Source organism: Misgurnus anguillicaudatus, chromosome 5, assembly GCF_027580225.2.
Source record: "Misgurnus anguillicaudatus chromosome 5, ASM2758022v2, whole genome shotgun sequence".
Classification (NCBI taxonomy): domain Eukaryota; kingdom Metazoa; phylum Chordata; class Actinopteri; order Cypriniformes; family Cobitidae; genus Misgurnus; species Misgurnus anguillicaudatus.
Genome location: NC_073341.2, coordinates 27,172,479 through 27,197,296, shown reverse-complemented (window position 1 = coordinate 27,197,296; position 24,818 = coordinate 27,172,479). Strand labels below are relative to the sequence as shown.

At 37.0% G+C, this 24,818-nt stretch overlaps 3 protein-coding genes across 18 annotated transcripts; all 3 read left to right on the top strand.

Annotated features, from left to right (window-relative positions):
• The first annotated feature begins 217 nt into the window (after positions 1-217).
• Positions 218-7,461, top strand: slc17a9a (solute carrier family 17 member 9a). The gene is made up of 13 exons (XM_073867879.1): positions 218-1,312; positions 2,046-2,243; positions 2,319-2,458; positions 2,572-2,671; positions 2,927-3,051; positions 3,769-3,871; positions 4,060-4,156; positions 5,844-5,931; positions 6,068-6,102; positions 6,298-6,413; positions 6,672-6,727; positions 6,843-6,864; positions 7,013-7,461. The coding sequence occupies exons 1-13, from the start codon at positions 1,194-1,196 to the stop codon at positions 7,182-7,184; spliced, it is 1,371 nt and encodes a 456-aa protein (XP_073723980.1). The 5' UTR covers positions 218-1,193; the 3' UTR covers positions 7,185-7,461.
• A 524-nt stretch (positions 7,462-7,985) lies between these two features.
• On the top strand, positions 7,986-16,003 carry dnajc5aa (DnaJ (Hsp40) homolog, subfamily C, member 5aa). The gene is made up of 5 exons (XM_055169269.2): positions 7,986-8,145; positions 10,908-11,040; positions 12,461-12,674; positions 12,919-13,090; positions 13,198-16,003. Exons 2-5 carry the CDS (start codon positions 10,931-10,933, stop codon positions 13,308-13,310), a joined length of 609 nt encoding a protein of 202 aa, XP_055025244.1. The 5' UTR covers positions 7,986-8,145; positions 10,908-10,930; the 3' UTR covers positions 13,311-16,003.
• Positions 16,004-16,537: 534 nt separating this feature from the next.
• tpd52l2a (tpd52 like 2a) lies at positions 16,538-24,303 on the top strand. Of its 16 annotated transcripts, none has more exons than XM_055167161.2 (10): positions 16,539-16,723; positions 17,324-17,421; positions 17,700-17,848; positions 18,136-18,195; positions 19,244-19,291; positions 20,445-20,546; positions 22,259-22,282; positions 22,560-22,601; positions 22,958-23,006; positions 23,166-24,303. In XM_055167161.2, exons 1-10 carry the CDS (start codon positions 16,705-16,707, stop codon positions 23,232-23,234), a joined length of 660 nt encoding a protein of 219 aa, XP_055023136.1. In that variant the 5' UTR covers positions 16,539-16,704; the 3' UTR covers positions 23,235-24,303. The 16 variants fall into 16 exon arrangements, with proteins under 16 accessions (XP_073723975.1, XP_055023136.1, XP_055023135.1 ...); XM_055167160.2 differs by having other exon boundaries at positions 22,557-22,601; XM_073867874.1 differs by lacking the exon at positions 19,244-19,291 and having other exon boundaries at positions 16,538-16,723; positions 22,557-22,601.
• The last annotated feature ends 515 nt before the right edge of the window (positions 24,304-24,818 follow it).

Genomic DNA, 24,818 nt, shown 5'->3' with positions numbered 1-24,818 from the left:
ATCATTTAATATATTTTCCATATATACTCCAGGGTGAGTAAATGATTACAATTTTCAACTAAATCTATAAGCAACTGTACATGTTTTTTTTTTTCAAATAGAACGATACTTATTGAAAACAGACAGTAAAGCTAAAATGTATTGTTATCTAATTATAACAAAGTGGCTAGCATATTTTTAAAGAACATGGAAAATTCTTATTGTTCTACTTTTTAGTTTTTAGAAGAAATCATCTGCACTGTTTCTGAATTAAATTTATTTTTACATACATTGATTGTCCATCAATGTTATGTCATAATGCCTAAATTAAATTGTTTTTTAAGACATTGATATCATCTTCTGGTTGGAAAAATAAGTCTTCATTATTGATAACCCCACGTTGTTCCTTGAGGGCATCTATCCTGCATATTTTAGGTCCAACCCTACTCCACGCACCTGCCATTAGTTTTTATGTATAGCCCTGGCCTGAACAACTTGATTTGCAGGTTCAGGTATGGTAGAGTAGGGTTGGAACTAAAATATGCAGGACTGGTGGCCTCCAGGAACAACGTTGGAGACCCATGCCATAGAGCAGTGTTCCCCGGGTCTTACCCTGGAGGGCCAGAGCACTCAATCAAACTTACCCACCTGTGATTGTGATCATGAAGAGCTTGATTAGCTTGCTCAGGTGTGTTTGATCAGGGTTGGAGCTAAACTCTGCAGTGCTCTGGCCCTCCAGGTTGAGATTTGGGGAACCCTGCCCTAGAGACTAGTGTAATTTATTTCACTTGGACAATGCTTTTATTATTTATTTTATTTTTCAGTGTTTTTGAATAAATTCCATGTTGTGCTCTTTAATGGCATGGTATGGTTTTCTTACAATAATTAAATCACATACGCTATGTTAGTTTAAAATTCAAGTGGTAAAGATGTTTCAAACCCCAAAAGTTTTAAACCTTATGTTATTATTCTCATTTGTTCACATTTTTGCTGCCTATTTGGGGATCATGTTGGTTTCACGGTAAAGTTTACTTCAGTTCCTCGTTAATCTTAATAAAAAAACACAAATATTTGTTATGATGTTCTAGATGTCTTCTGCTTGATCCGTGTCAATGGCCCCGCCTTCTGCATGTTACCTGTGGGCAGGTGTGGTTTTAATGTAGTTCAACAAAAGTCACCGTCCGGTTCCCAGCTGCGGAAATCAGTCGGATTTAATGGCTTGCGAAAAAGAGTCGGACGTCAAACCAACTGTGTATTCTCAAAAAACACCTGTCCGAAATGTGTGCGCCACGTCTGCGTTTACGATCATTGACAAGACAACATTATGGCCACGGTATGATACAACCTATTATATATTTTGTTTTTATTACACGTGAGCCACTGACAACAGTTTCAGCTGTAAAAGTTTAGTATATTAAACGGTAACATGAACGCAAATCATTCTCATTGTATTAAAAATTTTGCTAATAAAATAAATAAATAAATAATGAGTGAGTTGTGCATATATGTTCTGAAATTCACTGCATCTCCATCCGATTGGCTTCTTGGCAACCGTTGCACAAAAACAACGTAGCCTATTTTGTTTTTGGCATGTCATTGTGGTTCTTATCTGTGTTCGTGGAGGAACCAAAAAATACTTCCTTAAAGTACTAGCATTGTATAATTATGGTAATCATCTTAAATAAATATCATAAAAGGGGGTTGGCATCCTACATTCAAACATAAAGATCACCAAATACAAAAACCTTCCCAACAGGTTCTGGATCTAAATAAGCAGGGTAATTCAATCTTACAATCTAATCTAATGACAATGGTCATGGGTTCGAATTCTAGGGAGCACAGATAAAATGTACACCTTTCACTGTTAGTCACTTTGTGTGAAAGTGCCTGTCAAATGTTAATAAAAAATGTCAATATAAGAAGCATTCAAAACTAATAAACAAGAAAAAAAATGAAGAGACTGCTCCACCACAATGTCTTCCAGAAAGGCTATTATACATACAAGAAATGCTGTTCTGATTGGTTTCGTGGTTGGTGTTTAATTTTACGTTCCCCACCCACTGCAGGCCGCTGGCCCGAACATGGACGCTCATGCTGTTGTTGGTCACATGCCTTCTCTATTGGGCACGGATGGCCATGCCAATCTGTGCCGTCACCATGGCGAAACAGTTTGGATGGAGCAAGACAGAAACCGGCATGGTACTGGGGGCTTTTTTCTGGGGTTACTGTTTTACTCAAGTACTTGGAGGCCATGCTGGTGACAGGTAAGAGACACAGATCAGATATCACTGATTGATTGTTGATTAAAAAAAATATTCACTGTTTATCTTATTTAACAGTATTGGAGGAGAGAGGGTATTGCTTCTATCCACATCATGCTGGGGAGCCATGACCGCTATTACCCCACTTTTGGCCAACATAGGTGTTCGACCCCTTGTTACCATGACGATGGCTCGGTTTCTGATGGGTGTAATGCAAGGTCAGCGCACTGCATGAGAAGAATGTGCAGAAACATAAGATTACGTAAAAATGGTTAATCAAAAAGTAGTGTATTGGATTGTGAGTTTGTGCCATGTTCTTCTCTGTTTTCAGGGGTTCACTACCCTTCTCTAGTCAGTGTCTGTGCTCAGCGTGTGGCAATGGGAGAGAGAGGATTTTTGATGAGCACTTTAGCGTGTGGCTGCTACCTAGGGTGAGAATAATACTTGGCATACTCCAGAAAACACAGACACACAGTTAGGAGTGCTGAAGTAGGATCATTACACCTTGGTCTGTGGAAGCTTATTATTTATTAAGGTGTGAAAAGTAAATGATGCTGCTTCTGCTTTCTTTAATTGAATACTTTTTAGAAGTTTACTGGAGTTTACTCATACTGTAGGTGTTCCACACTGTGCATAGTTTTATAAGTGAGCCGAATCCATCTTACACAATATGATGTTTGTCTCAGGATGCTGTTGGTTGGAGGTGTGGGTTCGCTGATGCTGGATTGGTTCGGATGGGAGAGTGTGTTTTACGGAGCTGGTCTCCTTGCTGCTTGCTGGACCTTTTATGTATGGAAATGTCTTCTGCGAGGTAATATTTTAGATTTATTTAGGTAATCTGATTATTTACCTGCAGTGCTTAAATTGTTTTGTTAATACTTTATAGGTGAGTATGATTTTATCAATTAAAATATGGTCAGATTTGGCACAACCACTTCTCCCAGGCAACGTCATCAAAAACAGTGTTGGTATTTGTGTTTGCATAGCAACTGTGCTTTTTTTGCAAGTGTTATTTCACAACAACCAGCATGCAGCTGCACCATAGAACTGGAGAATTCTGACCGAGGCTGTTTCTCAATGTCAAGGAAGGATCTTCGGAAGCCAGAATTTCGAGGATGCTATGTCATCGACATCCGTCGAAGGACTGTTCCAATGTCGAGGATCCTCGGAATTAGTCATTCGTTCGAAAAATATCCCATATACAGGAAAGAATGTATATGTGTATCCTTCGCTCTATCAAATCACCCACAAGTCTATGCGCGCAGCACCGATAGCACACCTTTTTACTGACGTAATGACGCAATGACGTGCACTTGCTAGGCTGTTCTATTTACGTGTTCTCCAAATTCTGAAGAGGAGCCTCGCCTAGCCTCTGAAGGAAGTGACTTGAAAAGACCAGTCCTGCCAAGGAAGTATCCTTGACATTGAGAAACAGCCTGAGAACAGAAATGGTGTTTGCAACATCTTACATAGTTCAACAGTGCAATATCATACAGGGTTAATGCTAACTATATATGTTTCAACACAGGTCCATTTTTTTCCTTTGACTCTCCGAGCGACTCTGTGACTGAAGCCCAGCCAGGGGCCACCAGAACCCGCTGGCTGTATCTGCTCAAAGAGCCTTGCGTCTGGTGAGGTTCTGTAAATATTCATTATCCCATTCTGTATTTCAATTTTGAGCTCAGTTTATCACTTAACACTTGTTAGACAATTGTTTTTACATTAGATAGAAGGTTTAAAATCCAAATGCGTTTAAATTGCGTGATTATTCTGTACTTTTGTCTCATATTATTCACCTTTTAATGTGTGTGTGTCTCAGGGCCATGATCATTGCCCATCTCTGCTTCAGTAGCACCTATTACACCCTCATGTCATGGCTACCAACTTTCTTCAAAGAGACATTTCCTCATGCCAAGGTTCTAACATTTCTGAGTACTGTTTTATGTTTTTCCCCTACCTGTGATTTTTAATTCCCTGTTCAATTTTCTTTTTAAATTACCTTTATCACTTTTAGAAAACCTTTGAAGGGACATTCCACTTTTTTGGAGGTATGCTCATTGTCCAGCTCCCCTGGAGTTGAGCATTTGAGTCTTGCCGTTTTGGAATCCATTCAGCTGGTCTCTGGTTCTAGTGCTACCGCTTTTAGCATAGTTTAGCACAATTCATTGAATCTGATTAGACCATTAGCATCGCGCTAAAAATAACCAAAGAGTTTTTTAATATTTTTCCTATATTTAAAACTTGACTCTTCTGTAGTTACATCTTGTACTAAGACCAACAGAAAATTAAAAGCTGCGATTTTTTTTTTTCGAAGAATGGCACGTATGGTCACCCTAGCTAATGGTCTAATTAGATTCAATGGATTACGCTAAGCTATGCTAAAAGTGCTAGCGCCAGACCTGGAGATCAGCTGAATGGATTCCAAAGCGGTAAGATTCAAATGTTTAACTCTAGGGGCGCTGGAAAATGAGCATATTTTCAAAAAAGTGGAATGTCCCTTTAAGTGGTTTATAAAGCAAGGAACTACAATGCACTTCAAGTGCATTGTAACCACTCTTCTGCTGTCTATGTTCATGAAACAGCAGGTCATTAGAGTGATCAAATACATTTAAAAGTGCTGATTAATACGTATCTTTGACTGTGCTATATGAAATGCTTTTTAAGATGTAAAATAAATATTTGGTTACTGGATTGATCTTTTTCACATTTTCTAGGTTGATAGAAGCACTGGGGACCCAATTGTAGCACTTGAAAAAAGTCAGATTTTCACGACATATCCCCTTTAAACATAAGACACATGTGCTCTATACCCAGTGTGCCCCAGTAGCAATTCGTCCTCTATTCAGACAGACTAAAGGTTTGATGTTTTTGTCCTCAGTATTTTAAACAAGCCTTTGATTGTGGTTTTGAACAAGGCTTTGAACCGGTTCACGGAACGAAAACGAAAACCAGAAACTTTTGATGTTTTGCATGGAACAGAAACGAAACCAGAAACTTTCAAAAAATGTATCAAATGTGATTATCCCAATGCCCTTCAAAGATCAGAACTCTTGATGTGTAAACTTGAGAGAGAGTTGCACTACTGTCTCACCACTGTGTAAAATACATTTGGCGAATAAAGCACTGAAAAACAACGTAATTTTGACTTTATGTGGAGCGACTGTTTATGCTGCATCTTCTTCCTAAAGCACCATTTGGAATTCGTCCTCCGTCTGTGTGTGTGCGTGTTTAAGTGCACTCAACAAATGAAGGCATGTCAGAATTACATTTATGCCGCTTACATAATGTAGCCTTTTTTAATGTTTGATGACAAGATAGAGACTTAAGTAAAATTATGTAGACTAATAATTTAAGTTTAATGTACTGATCAGCCTATTTGTATGTCCCACAACTGACATGGAACGTTATTAACCGGTCCAGGAACTTTATTTTTTTTTGTTCTAACCGGTTCAGGAACGGCAAATGTAGGGTTGAACTGAAAACCGGAAACGTTAAAATACTGTTTCTGTTCGGAACGAACCAATTGGGAAAAAATTCTGGTTCAAAGCCCTGGTTTTTAATGAATTAACTTATTTAGTTGTTTGATGTTATTTTTGATGACAGGGTTGGGTGTTTAATATGGTGCCTTGGTTTGTGGCTATGCCCTCTTCGCTGTTTGGTAGCTGCATCTCTGACCATCTCATTAAGCAAGGTTGGACAATATTTCTCCCAGCCTAAACACAGCAGTTTCTGGTTCTAAAAACCCAATCTTATTTTGATTCTTGCTTCCATCAGTAATCATTATGAAACGGCATGGTCACACATTTAACCATTTGTCTTTATCTCAGGTTTTGGGACGGCAACTGTAAGAAAAATAATGCAGGTAACCCTGCACCAGTGGTGCGCTTTGCCATGCCTTCAAAAACGGTATTATTAAATTAATATAATGCATTTTATTGTAGTTGTCATCACTACTACAGAATATATTTGTAGTAAACAGGATACATATAGAGACACTGTGCATTTGCATCAAATTTGTGTTCTTTACTGTGTTTGTGTGTATCTTTGTAAATTTCAGTTCTGTGCTATGGGAATTGCCAGTGTGTTCATCTTCCTTGTCTGTAAGACCAGCAATTTTCTCCTAGCTGTTGCTTGTGTGTCTATGGCTGTTGGGCTCTCTACTTTTAATAACAGGTTAGAATGAACTATCATATACATAAACTACTGTATCTTTTAGCACTATGACCTTATATTTTATTATGAGTAATCATTTTATAAATGCAATATGCACCCAAAGCTGTTTTTTACAATAGCATGCACCTTTTTGCATAAATATGCTGTGTTATTTGATTTACAAATGAAAGAATTTAGATTTACCTTACTGAGAATAGCAATAAAATAAAGTAACAGTCACCAATAGGGTAACTTTTTGTCTGTGTCTTTGGTATGCAGTGGGGGTTCAGTGAACGTGCATGATCTGGCACCATCATGTGCAGGAGCCCTGTTTGGTGAGTTCACCCCTCACAAAATCTTTGAAAATATGAAAATGAATTTAACAAAAATGCCTGTGCAATTTTAGTTGTTATTATGTTTTCTGAATATGCCTCTCTTTTTTTTTAACAGGGATTATGAACACATGTGCTGCTTTTACTGGTGGGTCATTTACATTTATTTATTTATGTGTGTGTTCCTTGGGAATAGGATTATAATCATTTAACCAGTTACATTGCATATACACATTTAGTTTTTATTCATATGTATGTGCATATTTTATTATTTCGCTTGTTACTGGACTTTACTGGTTTGGTGATGGTGTATATATCTGGATACATGATTGAGGTCACAGGTTCCTGGGTGACTGTGTTCTCACTCTTGGCTTTGGTGAACATCATTGGTGTCACTGTATTCATTGTGTTGGGTAAAGCTGAGCGAGTTGACGTGCTGAATGAACCTCAAAGCATATGAACAACTCTATTTTATTTGAATTAAAAAAATACAAAAGTAACTTGGCAAGCAAATTGAAAAGTAATGTTTTTGAAAGTTGTAAACTTTCTTTAACAGATCAGTGCATCAGTGTATTCATTGGAACACAGCAAAGCACATAATGTGTGTATACTGTATGTATGTATGTATGTATGTATGTATGTATGTATGTATATTATAATGTGTATACATTTTATTTTAACTGTACCATTAATACAGTTGGCAGGAGTTGTTGGAAATTATATGTGATGATCCTGTACAGACAATGTTTCATTCACATTTTATTTATTTATTATTTTAAATGTTATTTAATATAAAACACGTTTATTTTTTAACATTTTTCTAATATATTAAATAATTAAACTGTCAACTACCTGGCTTTGTGTATGATAATAAATGCAAGCTCTCTCTCTCTCTCTCTCTCGCTCTCTCTCACCAGAAGGTGGCGACAGACAACCGAATTTGTAAAATTACGCACAAAACATAAACATTGAGAATATTAAAACATAGCACATTAACATGACGTTTACTCGTATTGGACCTTTAAACAAACAAAAAAAAATACTACTATTATACGCCTAGCCATTTGCCGTGGATGTATCGACTTATTTATTTAGTAGGCGTGTTCGCGCGGCACTGTGCAGACCGCCGCCATGTAACATCAAAGTATCGTGAGATCAATAAGCGTACGACATCAGCATCGCGATATCCGACGTCACATGGCGATCGGTTTGCGCAGTGCGCATGAATTTGAACCCTACTAAAACAACAGGGCGACTTCGTTATGCTGACGCTCCTAGTGGGCGGAGTCGAGAGCGATCTGCTGCATCTGGTACATTGACGTGATCGCGCGTTTCCCGGGGATGCAACCACAAAACTGACATCGGTTTCTTTACCGCACTGATATCAAATCAAGACGCCGTGTGTCGGGGCCGACAAAACGGTAAGCGGTGCATGCGTTAAACACACCTACACCCTAAGAGAAATCACTGTTCCCCATTTGTTTGATTTTGTCAGTGGGTTTGGCTGAATCAATCTTATTCGGTGTAACGGGAGTGCAAGCTAACAGGCCACAGTAATATGGAATTAGGAGCGCACAGCAAACCAAAGCAATGGGCCCTTCCTAGCGATATAGACGCAAAGTAAACCAGGGATTTACTTTAAATCTTGTCTTTTTTTAGTAATTTGATGTACGTTATGTGACGCAGTAGGGCGCAGTCGGAATTCGGATAAATGCTCAGATCATCGACCCCTCCTCAGCGTTATACTGTGAATGAATGGTGTGTACTTTTTGTCATTGCATGATTTAAAAATACATTCCTGTAATGTGGGATAATAAGTGACATATAGCGCAACATTTCGTGAAAAAGCGATATGTGTAAGCAAAATGTAATTCATCATTCGTACATACTGGCGTGCTTATAAATCTAACTGGACCTCATTGTGAGTGCCATAGTCGACTGTTCAAATTTCGTTTTAAATATCTCTCAAAGTGCTGTCTAGGTGGGCAGCTCATAGGTTTTTTAAAACACAACCATAGCTCCCTTAAACTATGTGATGCTGAAGGCAGCCAGGCCCGTTAGTTACTCCTCGTGATGCTTCTGGAAAATATATACGTTTATACGTCCACAACGTAACAGCTGTGACACTGACGATTCTTTTCATAATGCTGTCGTATAATAGTAAATGTGCAGCTTGTAGCTCATATGGCGTAAGCAACGCAAAGAGCGCACATACTTATCAAATAGGTAGCTTGAATGTATTATAAAAGCGTCCCTAAAATGCAAATTTTATGTCACTGCATACAACATATAGTCCTCAGAAATACTTTTATTTTGCTTCTTCAATTTACATTGTTAAACATATTTAAATATATTTTTATGTAAATGTCCTGAGCAGACGTTTTCTAACAAATTTTGTCCAAATAATCTATAGTCAATTACATTGTGCTTTTTTACATGTTTTTCTTTAAGGAGGCTTGGCTGAGTTATTAGGGTCTGACACTGCTGAGTAAACGAACTGAGATACGACATTCAACTCAGCAATGTGTTCAAGGTTCATTTGACCCAAACCCAGGTCTCCATTGATAAGTCAAACAACCGTATGGAGAGACATTTTAACATTTGAATTCTCACACAATATATTATTATCCACTGGTGTAAAAAAGTTCCAGCTTTGTGCACAATAATAAGTCTATAATCCACAAACCAATATTGTTTGGAGTGGCTCACAGGGTAACCTTGATGCGTTTTAAATCTGACATCTGCTCTAAACTATCACCTGTGATTTGTATTGGTTTCTCTTTCTGTGGACCAACACAAAAGAATCAGCTGACAGTGGAGGTGTGAGTCAGCCGGTGAATCATGCTTTGGATCACTGTTTTTAATATCATCATTGGATTTCAAACATTCCTGGTGACCAATCATGCAGATTCTCTGAACATTTTCTGTTATTGTTCTCGTGTTCCCGAGTAGCTTGACATTATCTTGTGACAGATGAACAGAAGTGGTGTAAAAGTTAAACAAAGACGGCATGTTCTTGATGGTTTGGACCTTTATGGCATCTTTAAATGATCCAGCTGCTCTGTTTTATTTTCAAGTTGAGTTATTGATTAGAAATCCATTAAATGTACTAATTATCTGGAGTGGTTTTGGTGTTAAACTTTAATCAATGATAAGGTGATGTCAGGCATGTTCTTCTTGCAATGCATTTTTGTGTCATTTGGGATTTTAGAGGCAAATTTATAACTGTACATTATAACCGGCAAGGTTACTAAATAGTCAATAAACATTGTTTGGTGTGTGGCCTTGTCATTTAGGATGGTGTGTGGCATTATGTTTCTCTGTCCTTTCATTACCCACAATCCCCTGCAATCAGACAAACAGTGTAAGAGCTTATATACGTGACAAAATGCGTGACAAAAAAGATGAGAACTTAAAAAGTCAGTAAATGACCTTAACAAACCACAGTTGGCCCATAATGCCATGTGATCTTTAAACTCTTATAAAACAATGACATTTAATAATACGCGTATTGTAATAATAACGTATCAAGATACATGATACATTGTGGTACTATAAAGGTTGGTGGTATATAGGGGCATTTCATCCTTTGGGAATATTATAGGATATAATTTTAGGAAACCTGTCATCAAGAACACACCACCATATGCAAGCCTTAGCAAAAAAATTGTGGTGCGCCCCTATGTAAGACGGCTCTATTATGGGCAAAATCATAATCATGCTTATTTAACATTTTTGTACTCGGTGGCTTTGAAAACATGAATTTATTTAATCTTTATTAAGTAAGTGTTGCAATAGGCTACATGTGTCAAAGCAGTGGTGCCTTACAAACACATCGGTCTAGCAGCATGCACGCAATTTAAATTTGAATCGCACAATAATTGTTTGATCTCGATAATCTTGTTTTTTGGCGATTAATTGGACAACCCTACCCCTATATTTGTACATCCTGTCACCGTTTAAGTTCAGAGATAAAAACAATCCTATCTAGTGGTTGGGATGTAAACACCAAACAAAACAACTGCCATAAATCGTGTATGATTTTTTTATTATAATTTTTTTTTTAGACTTGGTATAGTATTGCCAAACAAAATATCACGATACTCACATGTATCAGTATTTTCTTACACCCCTATTTGTGTTATGATGTCATCATTCATTGTCCACGTGTGTTTCTGATCAGATTGTTTGAGGACCTAAAGTACCATGGCTGAGCAGCAGAGGCAGCGTACGCTCTCCACATCTGGAGAATCCCTCTATCATGTGTTGGGAGTCGACAAACTGGCTACCGTTGATGACATTAAGAAGTCCTACAGGTAAGTTAGAAAAGTCCCTGCACTTCCACAGCATCTATGCGCAGTGGTCTGCACTACCGTTTCTGGCAGTTCAGTTTAAAGCTTTTGCTGGTTTTCATCACATGCTTATTGACTAAATGCATCAAACGGCACGCAGAACCCTGCAGTTCAATAACATTAAGTGCATTCAGGGGCTACATTATATTGTGTAGTGTTGCTGCTGTAAAAAATAGTTTTTAGTGATATGAGCTTACAGAATCTTGGAGAAAAAGTAGTTTTCAGCTATGTGGTTACTGTCAGATTATCACAATGGTCTACTGTGAAACTGATACTGTTAAGGCGCTTTTCCATTGCATAGTACCCCACGGGTTGGGTCCGATCAGCTTACTTCAACTGGGTATAGTATGTAGTACCCGATACTTTTTTTAGTACCACCTCGGTTGGGGTTCCAAGCGAGCTGAGCTGATACTAAAATGTGACATGGTTTGGTCTGAGAGAATCGTCACTACCAGCGTCAATGCTAAATGCAAGATTAGATTTACCTTCGTGCTTGTGCTGTTTGGAGCAAATCTGTTGTCATCTGTGCTTTGTTGTAAGTTCCCAAACTCCCTTTTAGCGGTGAAAAACATCCACAGGCTGAGAATCATGGCGGCACATCCGCGATGCGCACGGGTGTTACAGAAAATGTCATGTGAGACAGAGGTAGTGATAAACGCGATCTGTTTTTGGTGGTCAATTTTGATTTTGTGGCGTACTGACAAATAAGTGAATGTATGGGAAACACTGCATTCCAACGATGCTCTGTTGCTTCCACATTTTGTATGATGTCACAGCAGTAGGCAGCGCAAATATAACAACACGTCTATAATCCCTCCCACTCTGAAGTGGTACTAAACTCAATGGAAAAGCTAACCAAGCCAAAGTAAAGTGAGCTAACCCGACCCGTGGGGTACTACGCAATGAAAAAGCGGCATTACAGTTTATGTATTAGAATAACCACAGAGTCTTGACCAAAGATGTATTATGGTAGTCAACGAATTTAAACCAACAGTCTTGCTTAAAGACACAATATGTAAAATTTTTATTAAAATCACTAGCACCATGTTATGTATTTTGTTCACATGCAAATACTGTTGCGATGATTTTGTGATATTTTGATGCCATATGCCAATCGTTGGACATGATTTGTGAGTCCTGTCGAATTGATTCGTATTGACAGTGAAGGTGAAGATTTTTTTTACAGCGTCATCATGCTGCGCCACCATTGTTGCTCAAGTTGCGATCATTACATATTGTGCCTTTAATAAAAAGTATATAATAAAAATAAAAATAATGCATATTATTTATTTGATTACAGTAATATATTTTAAGGAAAGTAACATTTGACTGCAAAATTTGACTGCATTTAATGTAGCTTATGTGCCATTCTTGATTTTTAAAGGAAACTGGCTTTGAAATTCCATCCTGACAAGAATCCTGACAACCCAGAGGCAGCGGATAAGTTTAAAGAGATAAACAATGCCCACGCTATCCTCAACGACCCTACAAAGCGAAATATCTACGACAAGTACGGCTCTCTGGGTCTGTATGTGGCTGAACAGTTTGGAGAGGAGAACGTCAACACCTACTTTGTCCTGTCCAGCTGGTGGGCCAAGGTAGGACCCCGTTCTAAGTTCAGAAACTGCTATTATAGTTTCACCTGCTGTTTGAATAACAAACGTTTATCCGGCTGTTTTACATGGCAGCTTCAAGACCAAGCTGTTTGGTAAATGTAATGGTAGTTTTCAGTCATGAAATTATTCTTAAAATACTTAAACGCAGCAAATGCCTGAAACCGCCATAATCGACAACTATACAATAACACTAATTGGTTGTCTTGCTCTCCGTCCCCCCCTACAGGCTCTGTTTATTTTCTGCGGCCTGGCCACTGGCTGCTATTTCTGCTGTTGCCTGTGTTGTTGCTGCAACTGCTGCTGTGGTAAGTGTAAACCACGACCACCTGAGGGACAGGAGCAGGAATTCTACGTCTCCCCTGAAGACTTGGAGGCCCAGCTGCAGTCCGATGAGAGAGGTTTGTGTGTTTGGGAGTCATAGCCTAGCTCGCACTATGTACTGTATATGACACATAAATATGGAATATTAATATGTTTCAACTATAATCTCCTGTTCCCAACACAGAGGCAGGTGGAGGTGAGCCTATCGTGATGCAGCCCTCATCTGCCACGGAAACCACCCAGCTGACGTCCGACGGTTACCACACCACTTACCGCACTGACACCAGCTTCAACTAAAAGCTCGACCCTTTCCACCTCCACTCTGTGGCTTATCTCCTGCCACTACACCCCACCTCTCTGAGGAAAAAATGAGCAGAATCCTTAAACTACAACAAAATAGCCTGTTTCTGAGAGGAGGAAAGTCAGCAATGGAGGAATGGTTTTTAATTTAGCCTAACTTGTCCTGTTCACACACCACTTCCATGTCCCACACAAGAGTGGCTCCCATTCACCTCAGCGTAGCTTAAAACCGAGTTTTTGAAAAAGATTAAAAGATCCTGTCGGTTAGCCTGATCTCTTTGTTGCCTTGACCTCTGACCTTGCCTTCCACTTCCTCCAGTCAGTTTTGCTCGTCGTCCTGTGGCATGCACTGTTCCTTGACTTTGTTAGATTAAAATTTCACAGTTTGGGGTTTTTTTGTAGGTATATTTATTGACATGCGATGTTTGTTTCCATTTTTGTAAGTACTTTTGACTGTGGTTTGAATTTAACATTGTGAACTTGCCATAGGTGTTCGAAGACTAGTGAGGCTCAGCTGAGAAGCAGTAGGATTTGGTTTAATTCTTCATCATTAGTTTTTTTTAAACCATTTTTTTTGTAAGAGAGAAATAGAAGTGATGCAACTGATGACGTCATCCTCTTAGTAGTTACATTTTTTACATTTGGATGTTGGTGATTCTTATTAAGGACCATTCGCAACAAGCTGAGCCAACATTAGCACTCTTCTGTGTATGTGGAATGGATTTACATGTCATCTCTCGGTGTGCCTAGTATTTGGACGTTGCCATGCCGTGCTGAGGTTGTTCGGTAATATGCTATAACTGAGCTTTGGTCTTTGTGTTAAGCTCCATTCGGCCCAGTTGTGTCTCTCCTGTCATTGAAGGGGAATCATATACCACCCATAGTGTCATATCTAATGTCACATCTTGACGGTGCATAATCGATATACTAACAAAGATGAGGCATTTTTATATAGATAAACAATCTGTACACATCATGTGTATTTACAATATATGTATATTTTGTGCATTTTTATATTTCTGTTGTTGTTTTGCGCATATAGTTAAGATTGCGTGATCTAGTTCTTTGTGTCTGTGGTACTGGCCCCTCGTGGTCGCTTCCTTTGCCAAGATATACAGCAGATATACAGTCTGAAGTGAGAGAAATGTTTGTAATAGTTCAATCCTTAAGGATTGTGTGCTGTATGTTCCTCAGATTTATTTATTGAAGTGGCATGATGCAGCTCTCATGCTTTTTAACATTACAAGTATCTGGATACATGTCTAAGGTTTAATCTCACAATGCCTAAAAGGAAACCAAATATTAAATTGTGCATGCATTTTAATTTTCTCGGGTTTCATTTGTTTAATGCACTCAGATGTACAGTAGTACAGTATGCGAGAATCATTCTGTACACATTTTTTTTTTTTAAATTAAAATCAGCGTACATGAAAGGCGGTTTTTGAAAAGCCACCATGGTTTGTGGTAAAATATTTATCAAGTTGCTGACAGGCTTTGTGAAATTGACTCTCAAATCTCTCCATCACTACAATAATGTAAAGTGCAAAACTATCTGAGTAGTTATCTGGGCATCTATTTACAAACCATTTATTTTTGTCTCTCAGTTTTAAAAGGACTTGTAGTCTTAGATGTGTTGAAACTTTATTGAGCAGCTAAGTTTTGATGCTACATTTTACAAAGAATAAGCTACTTTACATTAATATTTCAGCATTTATTTGATATAATTTCTTAGACATGGCATTATATTTAATCATCCTTACACATTTTTGTTTTATGTGTGTCATATTTGGTGTCATGTAGTATAGTCATGTGGCCGGATCCTCATCGTGATTCTCTTGATAGACGTTTTGTGCTCTAAAAGAAAATTCAAGTAAGAAGTTATGTGGCGACATCAAGTCACCTCAGTACATGTGGTCAGTTGTTTTTTCAAGTACAGTACATTTGAAAGTACTTTAATAACCTTCTTATACCAAACCTGATTTTCAGAATCTGCCATTAAAAATACTAACATTACCATTATTGCCATATTCACTATCAGGAAAATTTCCATCATGGCATTTTTTCTGTTTGTGTACTCTTCCTTTTCCTTCCCAGCTCAAACTGAAGCAAAACACAAATGTCACCAGCCATGTTCATGTGTGAATTTTCCTGTTGATCCTTAAATGCCAATAATTTTTTTATTTGTTTAGATTTAGTTATTGAGCACAGCACAATGATGTTTTGTGTGTCACTATCTGCTCCTTTTCTTCTTCTCTCTCGCTCTCTTTCTCACTCTCTCTTGTTCTCTCTCGATGGCTTTTAATGGATTTTAGACTCTGTGGTCCCTTTTATCTGTGATCTGCAATTAAAAAGTATGGCTTCTTTGTTAAAATGGTGGATTTTCCTTTGAAGTTAAATGAACCTTGCTTAAAGGAGAGAAAAAAAATGAAACATACAATAGTAAAATGGTCAGGAAATTGTTGCAATTAATGTGTTGAGAAAGAAGAGAAAATGTTTAGTGTAATTATAGTGAAATGGTTATTTTATGCATTTTCTAATTTTATTTATGATCTTGTTTTGTCATGTTTATAATGAATTGTCTTTGTTTCAAATGGTATGTTACATGAATTTGACTCTGAAACTATGCGACAGTTCTCTATAGTGAAGGTCTCTTGTACATACACTGAATTATTAAAAAGAATAATAATAGACCTTTATGTTGTAGCATGGTTATTGTATGACGTAAAGAAACATTTATTTGCTGGTGTAAAATAAATGTTCTAAACATTTATTGTGACTGAGAGTAGTCTTCTTAAAAATCAACAAAAATTAATTCAGATGTTTCTAAATAAAAATAAGGGCTTGGGAAGATAACTGAGCACCTTGCCAATTGTGAAAAGAAGCATGATAAAAGTATAGTGTGAGGAGGAGAGAAAATATATAATATAACCCAATAAAAGTGTAGTATATATTTTTAAATAAAGAGAAAACTGCACAAACATTTATGCAAACTCTTTTTGGGATTGATTAAAATATTTAAGTTTATACATGGAAAGTTTACTTTTATGAACTTAGGATTTTTTAAATCTTAATTTTTTTTCCGGTCACATTATAATCAAGAGGATAGTCACTTGTATACATCAAAATATATATAAAAATTTTGTGAACAAATATATAATTAAATGGGTAAATAAAATCAATAAATAAAATATTTTAGTTTTCGATCCTAAAGCGCGCTGACGTCATTTCCGCGCTCCGGAAGCTCATTCACGTCGGTCGTTTGTTAAAGCGCTCGTGTGTGTTGTCGAAGTCCGTGAGGTCAACTCTCTTTTCTCCTTTTGTTTTTTAAATATACCCCTTGACAATTGTTCTGGCACTAATAAAGGTGGTCGAGGATCATATCTGAACAAAAATGGACTCGTCTGAACACGGTAAGGAGTTCTGATAGAGATTTATGTGTTTCCGAGCAGGTGCAGTAAAGATGTGGGTGGTGCTAATACTACTACAGTGTACATAGATTAGAAACAGTCAATTATAATAGCAATACTATCACATTTTTAATACTTGCTTTAGTTTACTGTTGTTTAGGGATTATTTGACTTAAATTGAGTGTACTTCGACGGGTTTTGTACATTACATGTCAGGGGTGTTAGAGGTCCGACAGCTGATCTACAGTAGCAACCTTATGGAAATGCACTAAAATAACCAGCTCCCGTGTTGTGCAGCTGTATCTTTTTTTACAGGCAGGGAAACAATATAGTCTTTTAATGTGATTCTGACATTTCAAACAAGCCTTATATTCCAAATATGGCGATTCATCCTTAAATTATTGAGAAATTAATTTGGTCAGTATCGCCCCGCCCTATCGTACTGTATCGTTACGGTCTGGTTAAGCGGCCATAACAAGTAACGATGTCATTTTTTTTATTTCTGTCATTTTGGTCTTGATCTTGTGGTTCACACAGGATGCCCTTTTAAAACCACATTATCTTGGTCTTTGTACACTTATATTACACATCTTATATATACAGACTCTTCAATGCCATCTTCAGGCTTTGCCACTGGAGGGGATCTACCACCTGGCCTTACAGAGGAAGAAGTAGAAGAAATACAGCTAGAGCTTACAAAGGTACCTCACACTGTACCCTCCACCCAAACCACCTGAGCGTCAACACCACAAAAGCAATCCGGTCGAATACGTTTGGGACTACCTCTGAATTTGGGCGAGCTCAAAACATTTGACACCTCGTTTGCACCTGTATTTAGCGACATCCACTTGTGATCCGATCGGCCAAAACGCATCTTAATATCAGCCAGGTGTAAACAGCCCCAAAACATTGTTATAGAATAACTCTTTTATTTAATTGTGGTGATTTGTTTTTTCTCCATTTGGTGTATTTGTGATAGGTGGATGATGAGATTCAGACACTGAAGCAAGTTTTGACGGCTAAGGAGAGGCATGCCGCAGAGCTTAAACGCAGGCTTGGCATCAGCCCTCTCTCTGAAATCAAACAAAATTTCACTAAGGGCTGGCAAGAAATCCAGTGCTCTAGTGCGTAAGTACTTCCTGTCTGATGAACCTACTTACTCTGTTTTAGTGGCACACATGTCCACCTGTTATTCTAGATCTCATGCTGTACATTTGATATCTGGATCTCTCACTAGTTAATCTCTGATTTGAATATTTACATAGAAATATACACTGTCAATATAAAATATTTACATTAATTAAATTATTCTCTGCAGTCTTTCCTCAGACTTATCTTTGGTGTTCTTTACCAGCATCTCAACTGCTGCCTTTTCTAGAAAAACTTCTTTCTACTTTCTGTATTTCTATTTCTAGCTATATGCGGACCTCACAAACTGTTGGAGACTTGAATCGTAGAGTTACTTCATCGAATGTGTGAGTTTCTGTCTTTTGCCCGTGGTTGCTTGGTCTTGTGATTTTATTTTTTTTATTTTATTTGCTAGGTGTGGACCTGCTTTTTTTATTTCTCTTGTATTCTCGCTGCCACTTTCCATGATTCTCTCCTAAGGAGATGATAAAAACTGCTTTAGGGTTTACTGTCTCCTATTCGGAGTTTGCCAGCTGATAAAACACAAAAGATAACGATTGCTACTTTTTTTTAACATAAACGTATATTATTTTCTTATTATTACATCTATACTGTGACCTCTATATCATAATTCTTCTAAATTAATTTTCATACAACAAAATGTTTGTAATGAATGAAGCTGGCTAACTTTTGATGCTTTGTGATGTTTTCATCTGAAGCATCCTTATTGTTACAAACAACCAGTACAACGTGTAAACAACTCAGTCACTGATGCAGATGTACAGTATGGTGTGGTGAAAAAATCTACACGATTACACAAAGCATGATGTCAGGCCAATAAAATACTTTAATATAAAAATGCAGGAATTGCAAGGGTTAATAATTCTTACTAGAAGAATATTTTTTGTGTTTATAAATATTAGGTGTCTGTCTACAGTAATGGTAACAGTAATAAGTAATTGATGGTATACACACATTTTACACACACAAAGGTCATGATGATGTGTAAGTGTCACAATAGCTCATGTGTACTTTACTCAGGATTTTATGACATCAGAGGGCATGTCTGAGTATTTGAATTTAAGCAGTCAGACCTGTTTTACAAGAAGAGGTAACACAAAGGTTCACCGAAAGTAAAAATGCTGTCATCGTTTACTCACCCTCAAGTTGTTCCAAACTTTCTTTGTGTCACTGAATACAAAAGAAGATATTTTGAAGAATCTCTGTAACCAAGCAGATCTGGGGCACCATTGACTTTCATAGTAGGAAAAAAATATACTATGGAAATGAATGGTGCCACAAGTGTTCTTCATTTGATGTTTGTTTTAACATGCACACCATTTGAACAGAATATATATTAATAGATTAATCGAATGTATAAATTTGTGTTTATAGATACCTTACAGCTTCTACCACACTGGAGGACATTAGCCGCTCAGAGGCGTGAGTTTTGCACACAACTTTCACAACATTTTTACTGTTTAATGGATTTTATTATTTCGTTCCTTAAAGAAGTAGTCCACTTTAAATATGGGGCCAATTGACTTACCATAGTGTTTTTTTCCTCCTACTATAAAAAGTCAATGGGCCCCATATTTAAAGTGCACGACTACTTTAAAATAAATGGCATTTATTCATGCCATTATTTATTTTATCCATTAAAAAACTCACAAGATAACTATTAAATTATGCAATAATTGCTATAGTCCTAAACAAACAATTCTTAAGATTGAGAGACTACAGATTGAGAGACCTTAATCTTGTAAGAGCACTGATGTCACTACTCCCTAAGAAACTGAACAACAGGCTTTTTAATGATGCTAGTGCCATAGAGTTTCCATGGCAACAGCCTAAAGGCGCCATTGCATATCTCTCTAGAGTTCTTTCATGGTAAAGATATCAGATCATAAATCAGAAAGGTTACAAAAACTCTACCTATACTTTCAAAATGTCTGTAAAATTGCTGGTAGAGATTTCAAAAATATTTTGCAGAAGCAACTTGGTGGTAGAAAAAAATCGCCTTTTTTGTTACGAAATAAGATTCGTAGCTGCTAGGCTAACCCACACCTAAGACGTGATATGATTCAATATTGTCTTATCTAGAACAGGTTGTCTATGTAATGTGGTCTGTGTTCAGTGCATGTGCCGATAAAGCTGACTTGGAGAATGCATAATGGGATTTCTTAGAAGTGGCTTAGCCATAATTAAGGTCATTAGTGTTGGTGAACCTCTGCAACTGTTAACTTGTTTTTTAGCCATGCACATGTGCGCTAGACCATGAGCTTTGTTTTTGGGAATGAAAATCACACAGGATGAAAATGTGTATTTGATTCAGATGTTATAAGATCAAACTGTAGCATCTTGAGTAAGAAGGAGGTTTTAATGCGAAATGTATATTGATATATTTTATTCGAATTTTAATAACTTTATTTGTTTGCCAGTTGCACTACTATTTCCCCACACTAAAATCCTAAATGTTAATGTTGTCCTGATACATTTGCATCTAAAGTGGCATTGTACTTGGTTTCCTATATAAGCTATCATTTGCAAAATGTATTCCCTAATAATTGACAACCGATGACATCTCTTTCTGTAGGTATAAGAAGACTCAGGAGACTCTGTCTCAGGCAGGTCAGGTGACATCAGCTGCCTTCTCCACAATGGGCACTGCCATCAGAAACAGACTGGGCGAGATGAGGTTAATTTTTACTATACCTCCCAATTTTACTTATCTCTGTCCTCCACCTTTATCCTCACCTATCTTTCAAACCACTCCTTCTTTTTCTACATCACTTCTGAGTTACACAGGATGTTTAATGAGATAAAATGTTGGGTGTGGTATGATTTTATCCATAAGGATTTGATACATGGTCACTATATGACAGGTCGATGAGGGGTTGTCTAATGTGACACTGGACCACAAAACCAGTCTTAAGTAGCATAGGTATATTTGTAGCACAGCCAAAAATACATTGTATGGGTCAAAATTGTCTTTTTTATGCCAAAAATCATTAGGATGTTAAGTAAACATCATGTTCTGTAAAGGTATTTGATAATTTTTTTACCATAAATATATACACATAGAAATATGTGTGGCTAAGGACTTGGACAACTTTAAAGGGATAGTTCACCAAAAAAAAAAGTATTCTTCTATGGAAGTGAATGGGGTCCACGAACGTTTCGGTTACAAGCATTTCTTAAAATATCTTCCTTTGTGTTCATCAGAGCAAAGAAATTATATGGGTTTGTAACAACATGAGAGTGAGTAAATAATGCCAGAATTTTAATTTTTTGTGAACTATCCCTTTAAAGATAATTTTCTCAATATTAGTATTTTTTGCAGCCTTAGATTTCAGATTTTCAAATAGTTGTATCTCAGCCAAATATTGGCCTATCCTAACAAACCATACATCAATGGAAAGCTTATTTATTCAGTTGATATTTATTCAGATGATGTATAAATCTCAATTTAAAAAAAATTACCCTTATGACTGGTTTTGTGGTCCACGGTCTTTGTGGTCAATTTTTTATGTTTTTTCCAGGTGACTATGATTAACTTGAATGAATCAGGAATCACAACTGTATTTTGTCACAAATATCAAGTACACATTTTACAGCCCAGTTCATCTTGTTTGACTAACAGCCAGTGACTGTCAGAAGCTGTAATAAAGTAATGGGAAATTCACAGATGGCTGCAGTAACCTTTAGTTATTCAAAATAGTTGGTTTTAAACACTGACTTTATCAATAGTAGTTAATGGTTTGAAAGTTTTTATAGAAAACAATTACCTTATTTGCATAGCTTCCTGTATATAACCATTGTTTCACTTTTCTGTATAACCAACCTTTTGCATTGCTTACTGCCAACTAACAAACATGATTGTAATGTTGTGTGTTGTGCCGTCCTTTAGCTTTAACACTCTCTGTTCTGATATAGGAACATGTCCATTGTTTTAGTCCACTGTTTAAATAAAATCACCCTTGAAGAAGGTAGCTGAAAGTTCACACAAGTGTAATACATGACACTAACAATGGAAATGTTCTCATGTGATCCATTCAGATATTTTGAGTGTTTGGACTAAGTGAATGCCATAGTATACAGCACTGTGCAAAAGTATTAGGCCACCACCACCAGACTTGTTGTTTTAGACGTTTTAATGTCCATCCATATGTATTTTTCAATCAATTTTATTAAGATGTAAACAGAAAATACAGGAAATATGTACAAAAAAATTACATTTTCAGGAGTAAATGTCTTTACAATTATATATAATTACTATAACATTGCAAAAACAACAAAATCTAATTCTGGCATGGTGGCCTGAGACTTTTGCACAGTACTGTATATCGTCAATATTATATTGTGATGGTTTTGTGTTTTTCTCCACACTGCTGCGATCTGGCTACTCAGGGCTCTACCGTACACTAACTCTGGGTAAGAGCTATATATGAGAGGCTGTACTGATGGTGCCCATCATCTATTTGTACTGCCCTGTACCCCAGAAGATATCTAGAATAGTTCTGAAAGTGTCTGTATTTAAAACTGTTGTCTGTTGTGATTTAATATATTCTTGTTTTTCTTGTTTGAGTTGCCTCAATAAGATTTTCATGATGCTTTACAATCTCTTTCTCTACTCTGTGCTCGACTAACGCTGCCTGCTTGGCTAATGCTGCCTGCTCGCTCTCTGTCTCCAACCTGCTCTCTGCAGTAGTAACCTTTCCATGCGTCACTCTTTAAGTATGCCAGCTATGAGGTAAAGTACCAATCACAGCAACACTTCTTCTTATCTTTTTCTGAATATGTATGTCTGAACATTCTGTCTTCCATCTGTTGTCATGCAAAGGTAAATTCTTAGCAAGACTCGTATTTAATAGACTAAATTTCCAGTTGTAGCTAGCCTGTATGTATTGATCAGATACAGTACAACAGGTGCAGAAGCCAGAAATGTAAAATGATGGTCAGCACTGTGGCTCAGATTTAAGATCTTAATATATTTGTCTTTTTCCACATGCAAAGCAAGAGCTTTATCACTCTGTGTAGCTATTTAAGTCCTTGCATGAATGGTAACTGGATGTTTTATTCAGTTGTTAATTGTAAATATCTTCTCAGGAACTCGCCAAGCTTTAAATCCTTTGAGGACAAGGTGGAAAACATGAAGGTTACACCTTTTTTTAATTTTCTCACTCACTGTAGTGGTTTCTGTTTCTGGATGCAAGATCTAGCAACTGTTTCTTTAGTACTGATAAAGAATATAATTTTTTTTACGTTTATTAAACTGTATTACTCAGTCCATCATCTGTGTTTCAATGTTTTGCAGTACAAAGTAATGGGACGATCGAATGGGGAGGGCTCCAATTCGCCAACCAACAATGATGCAACATTCTGAGCTCGAAGCACAACCAAAAACTGACCTTCATAACCCCGTAACAAAAGTTCACTCAAAAGAATGTACAAACTGAAAACTGGCAAACGTTGCCAACGTGCAAAGAAGCTTTTTACTTTCACCCTCGTAAAGGTGTTGTAGCCAAACTGATAAACAAAACCTCTTAAATATGCGTGTGGAAAAATTTGGGTAGGAGCTTTCTTTTCTATGCACCACATCGCGTTTAGTTTTTTAAGAACAAGGCTTATGTGAATTGTTTTTACAGATCTCACTTAGACTGTGCTGAAACATCATGGCTATTATTGTTACATGCTTTACATAACAATTGCACTGGTTATTACCCTGCTTATTAAAGACTTTTTTACTCAGGGCTAAAGGTGCTACAGCACCATATCTCTAAATGTATGTGCTAAATGATTCACATTCAGTGTTTTTTTTATTTGGTCTAAATAGAGTTTTCCCCAAATTATAATCTTAATTTATACAACCTTTCTAAAAAAAATTATGTTGTATCTTTAATAGGAGTTAAGTGTTTATCAAGCAAGCTACTCTCATTACCCTTTAAAAGTTTAAACATGACTTTTTCTCTTTTGGTAAAGATAAAGGACTTTTGGATGTTTTCCCTTTGATTTCTTATATTTATGGAGTGTGGTGTCCAGCATTGTTTGTGTTTTACTTTTTCAGTATTTTCAATACGTTAAGTAACAACAACATTAAGGGCATTTGGTAAAATTATGGAAATTAATAAATTATTTATTGTACTAATCAAACGCATGCTATCTAAATATAGAAGATTAAGGGAAGATTGGTGTACTGTTTGTGGATTAGTCATGCTCTATCCCAAATATTGTGTTGGGACAAAAGGTCAGTTTCACTGTGAGGTGATAGAAACCCCCTTGTTTTGGGTTAATCGTTTTGCTTTTGATTCTTTGTACTGGGCTGGTGCTGATGGGAGTCATACTATGAATGTTACCATGGTGACCTAAACACTGTATACATGTTGGATGCTTTACTATTGTAACATACTAGACTGTTCAGGGTTTATCAAGGACAAATAAATTAATGTAAAGAGCATTGTGGTGTTTGTCTTTTTTATGCATAGTAACATATTGCCGTCATGGTTGGCATTGCAATACAAATTGGCCGTTTCTCAATCCGAAGGCTGCAGCCTCCGGAGGTCGCATTTCGAGGATGCATACGTCATCAAGACTGTCTTATTTCAGAATATTAACAATTAATAAGTTGACTATTATTCTTAGTTAATCGTATATTGTTGTAATATGCGAATGTATGACGTATGCAGCCTTGAAAAACGGCCAAAATGGTCAACAATAATAACAACCGACAGCAGGTGGCGACAGAGATGCCTTAAATTTTTCATCGTTGCTAAAAGACCTACCAGAGTTTGACTGTACAGCGTTTTTATCACTGCCAAAGAGACTAAAAACAGGCCGCCAAATTGACCTCAATAAAATGGTTGTCATGTGGACAGTATGTTGTTTATGAGGGATTATCTTCCCTTGACAGCTGTGAAACGACATTGTTTTGAACGTGCCAGAGAGCAAGCCCCGATGAACTGCGTCAACC

Coding starts and splice junctions, on each gene's coding strand:
- tpd52l2a (XM_055167160.2), top strand. Junction 17,849..18,135: donor GAAATCCAGTGCTCTAGTGC/GTAAGTACTTCC, acceptor TTCTATTTCTAG/CTATATGCGGACCTCACAAA. Junction 22,283..22,556: donor CTACCGTACACTAACTCTGG/GTAAGAGCTATA, acceptor TGCTCTCTGCAG/TAGTAACCTTTCCATGCGTC.
- slc17a9a (XM_073867879.1), top strand. CDS start 1,194: ATGGCTTGCGAAAAAGAGTCGGACGTCAAACCAACTGTGTATTCTCAA. Junction 2,244..2,318: donor GGAGGCCATGCTGGTGACAG/GTAAGAGACACA, acceptor CTTATTTAACAG/TATTGGAGGAGAGAGGGTAT. Junction 6,414..6,671: donor CTCTCTACTTTTAATAACAG/GTTAGAATGAAC, acceptor TTTGGTATGCAG/TGGGGGTTCAGTGAACGTGC.
- dnajc5aa (XM_055169269.2), top strand. CDS start 10,931: ATGGCTGAGCAGCAGAGGCAGCGTACGCTCTCCACATCTGGAGAATCC. Junction 12,675..12,918: donor TGTCCAGCTGGTGGGCCAAG/GTAGGACCCCGT, acceptor CCCCCCCTACAG/GCTCTGTTTATTTTCTGCGG. Junction 13,091..13,197: donor GCTGCAGTCCGATGAGAGAG/GTTTGTGTGTTT, acceptor TTCCCAACACAG/AGGCAGGTGGAGGTGAGCCT.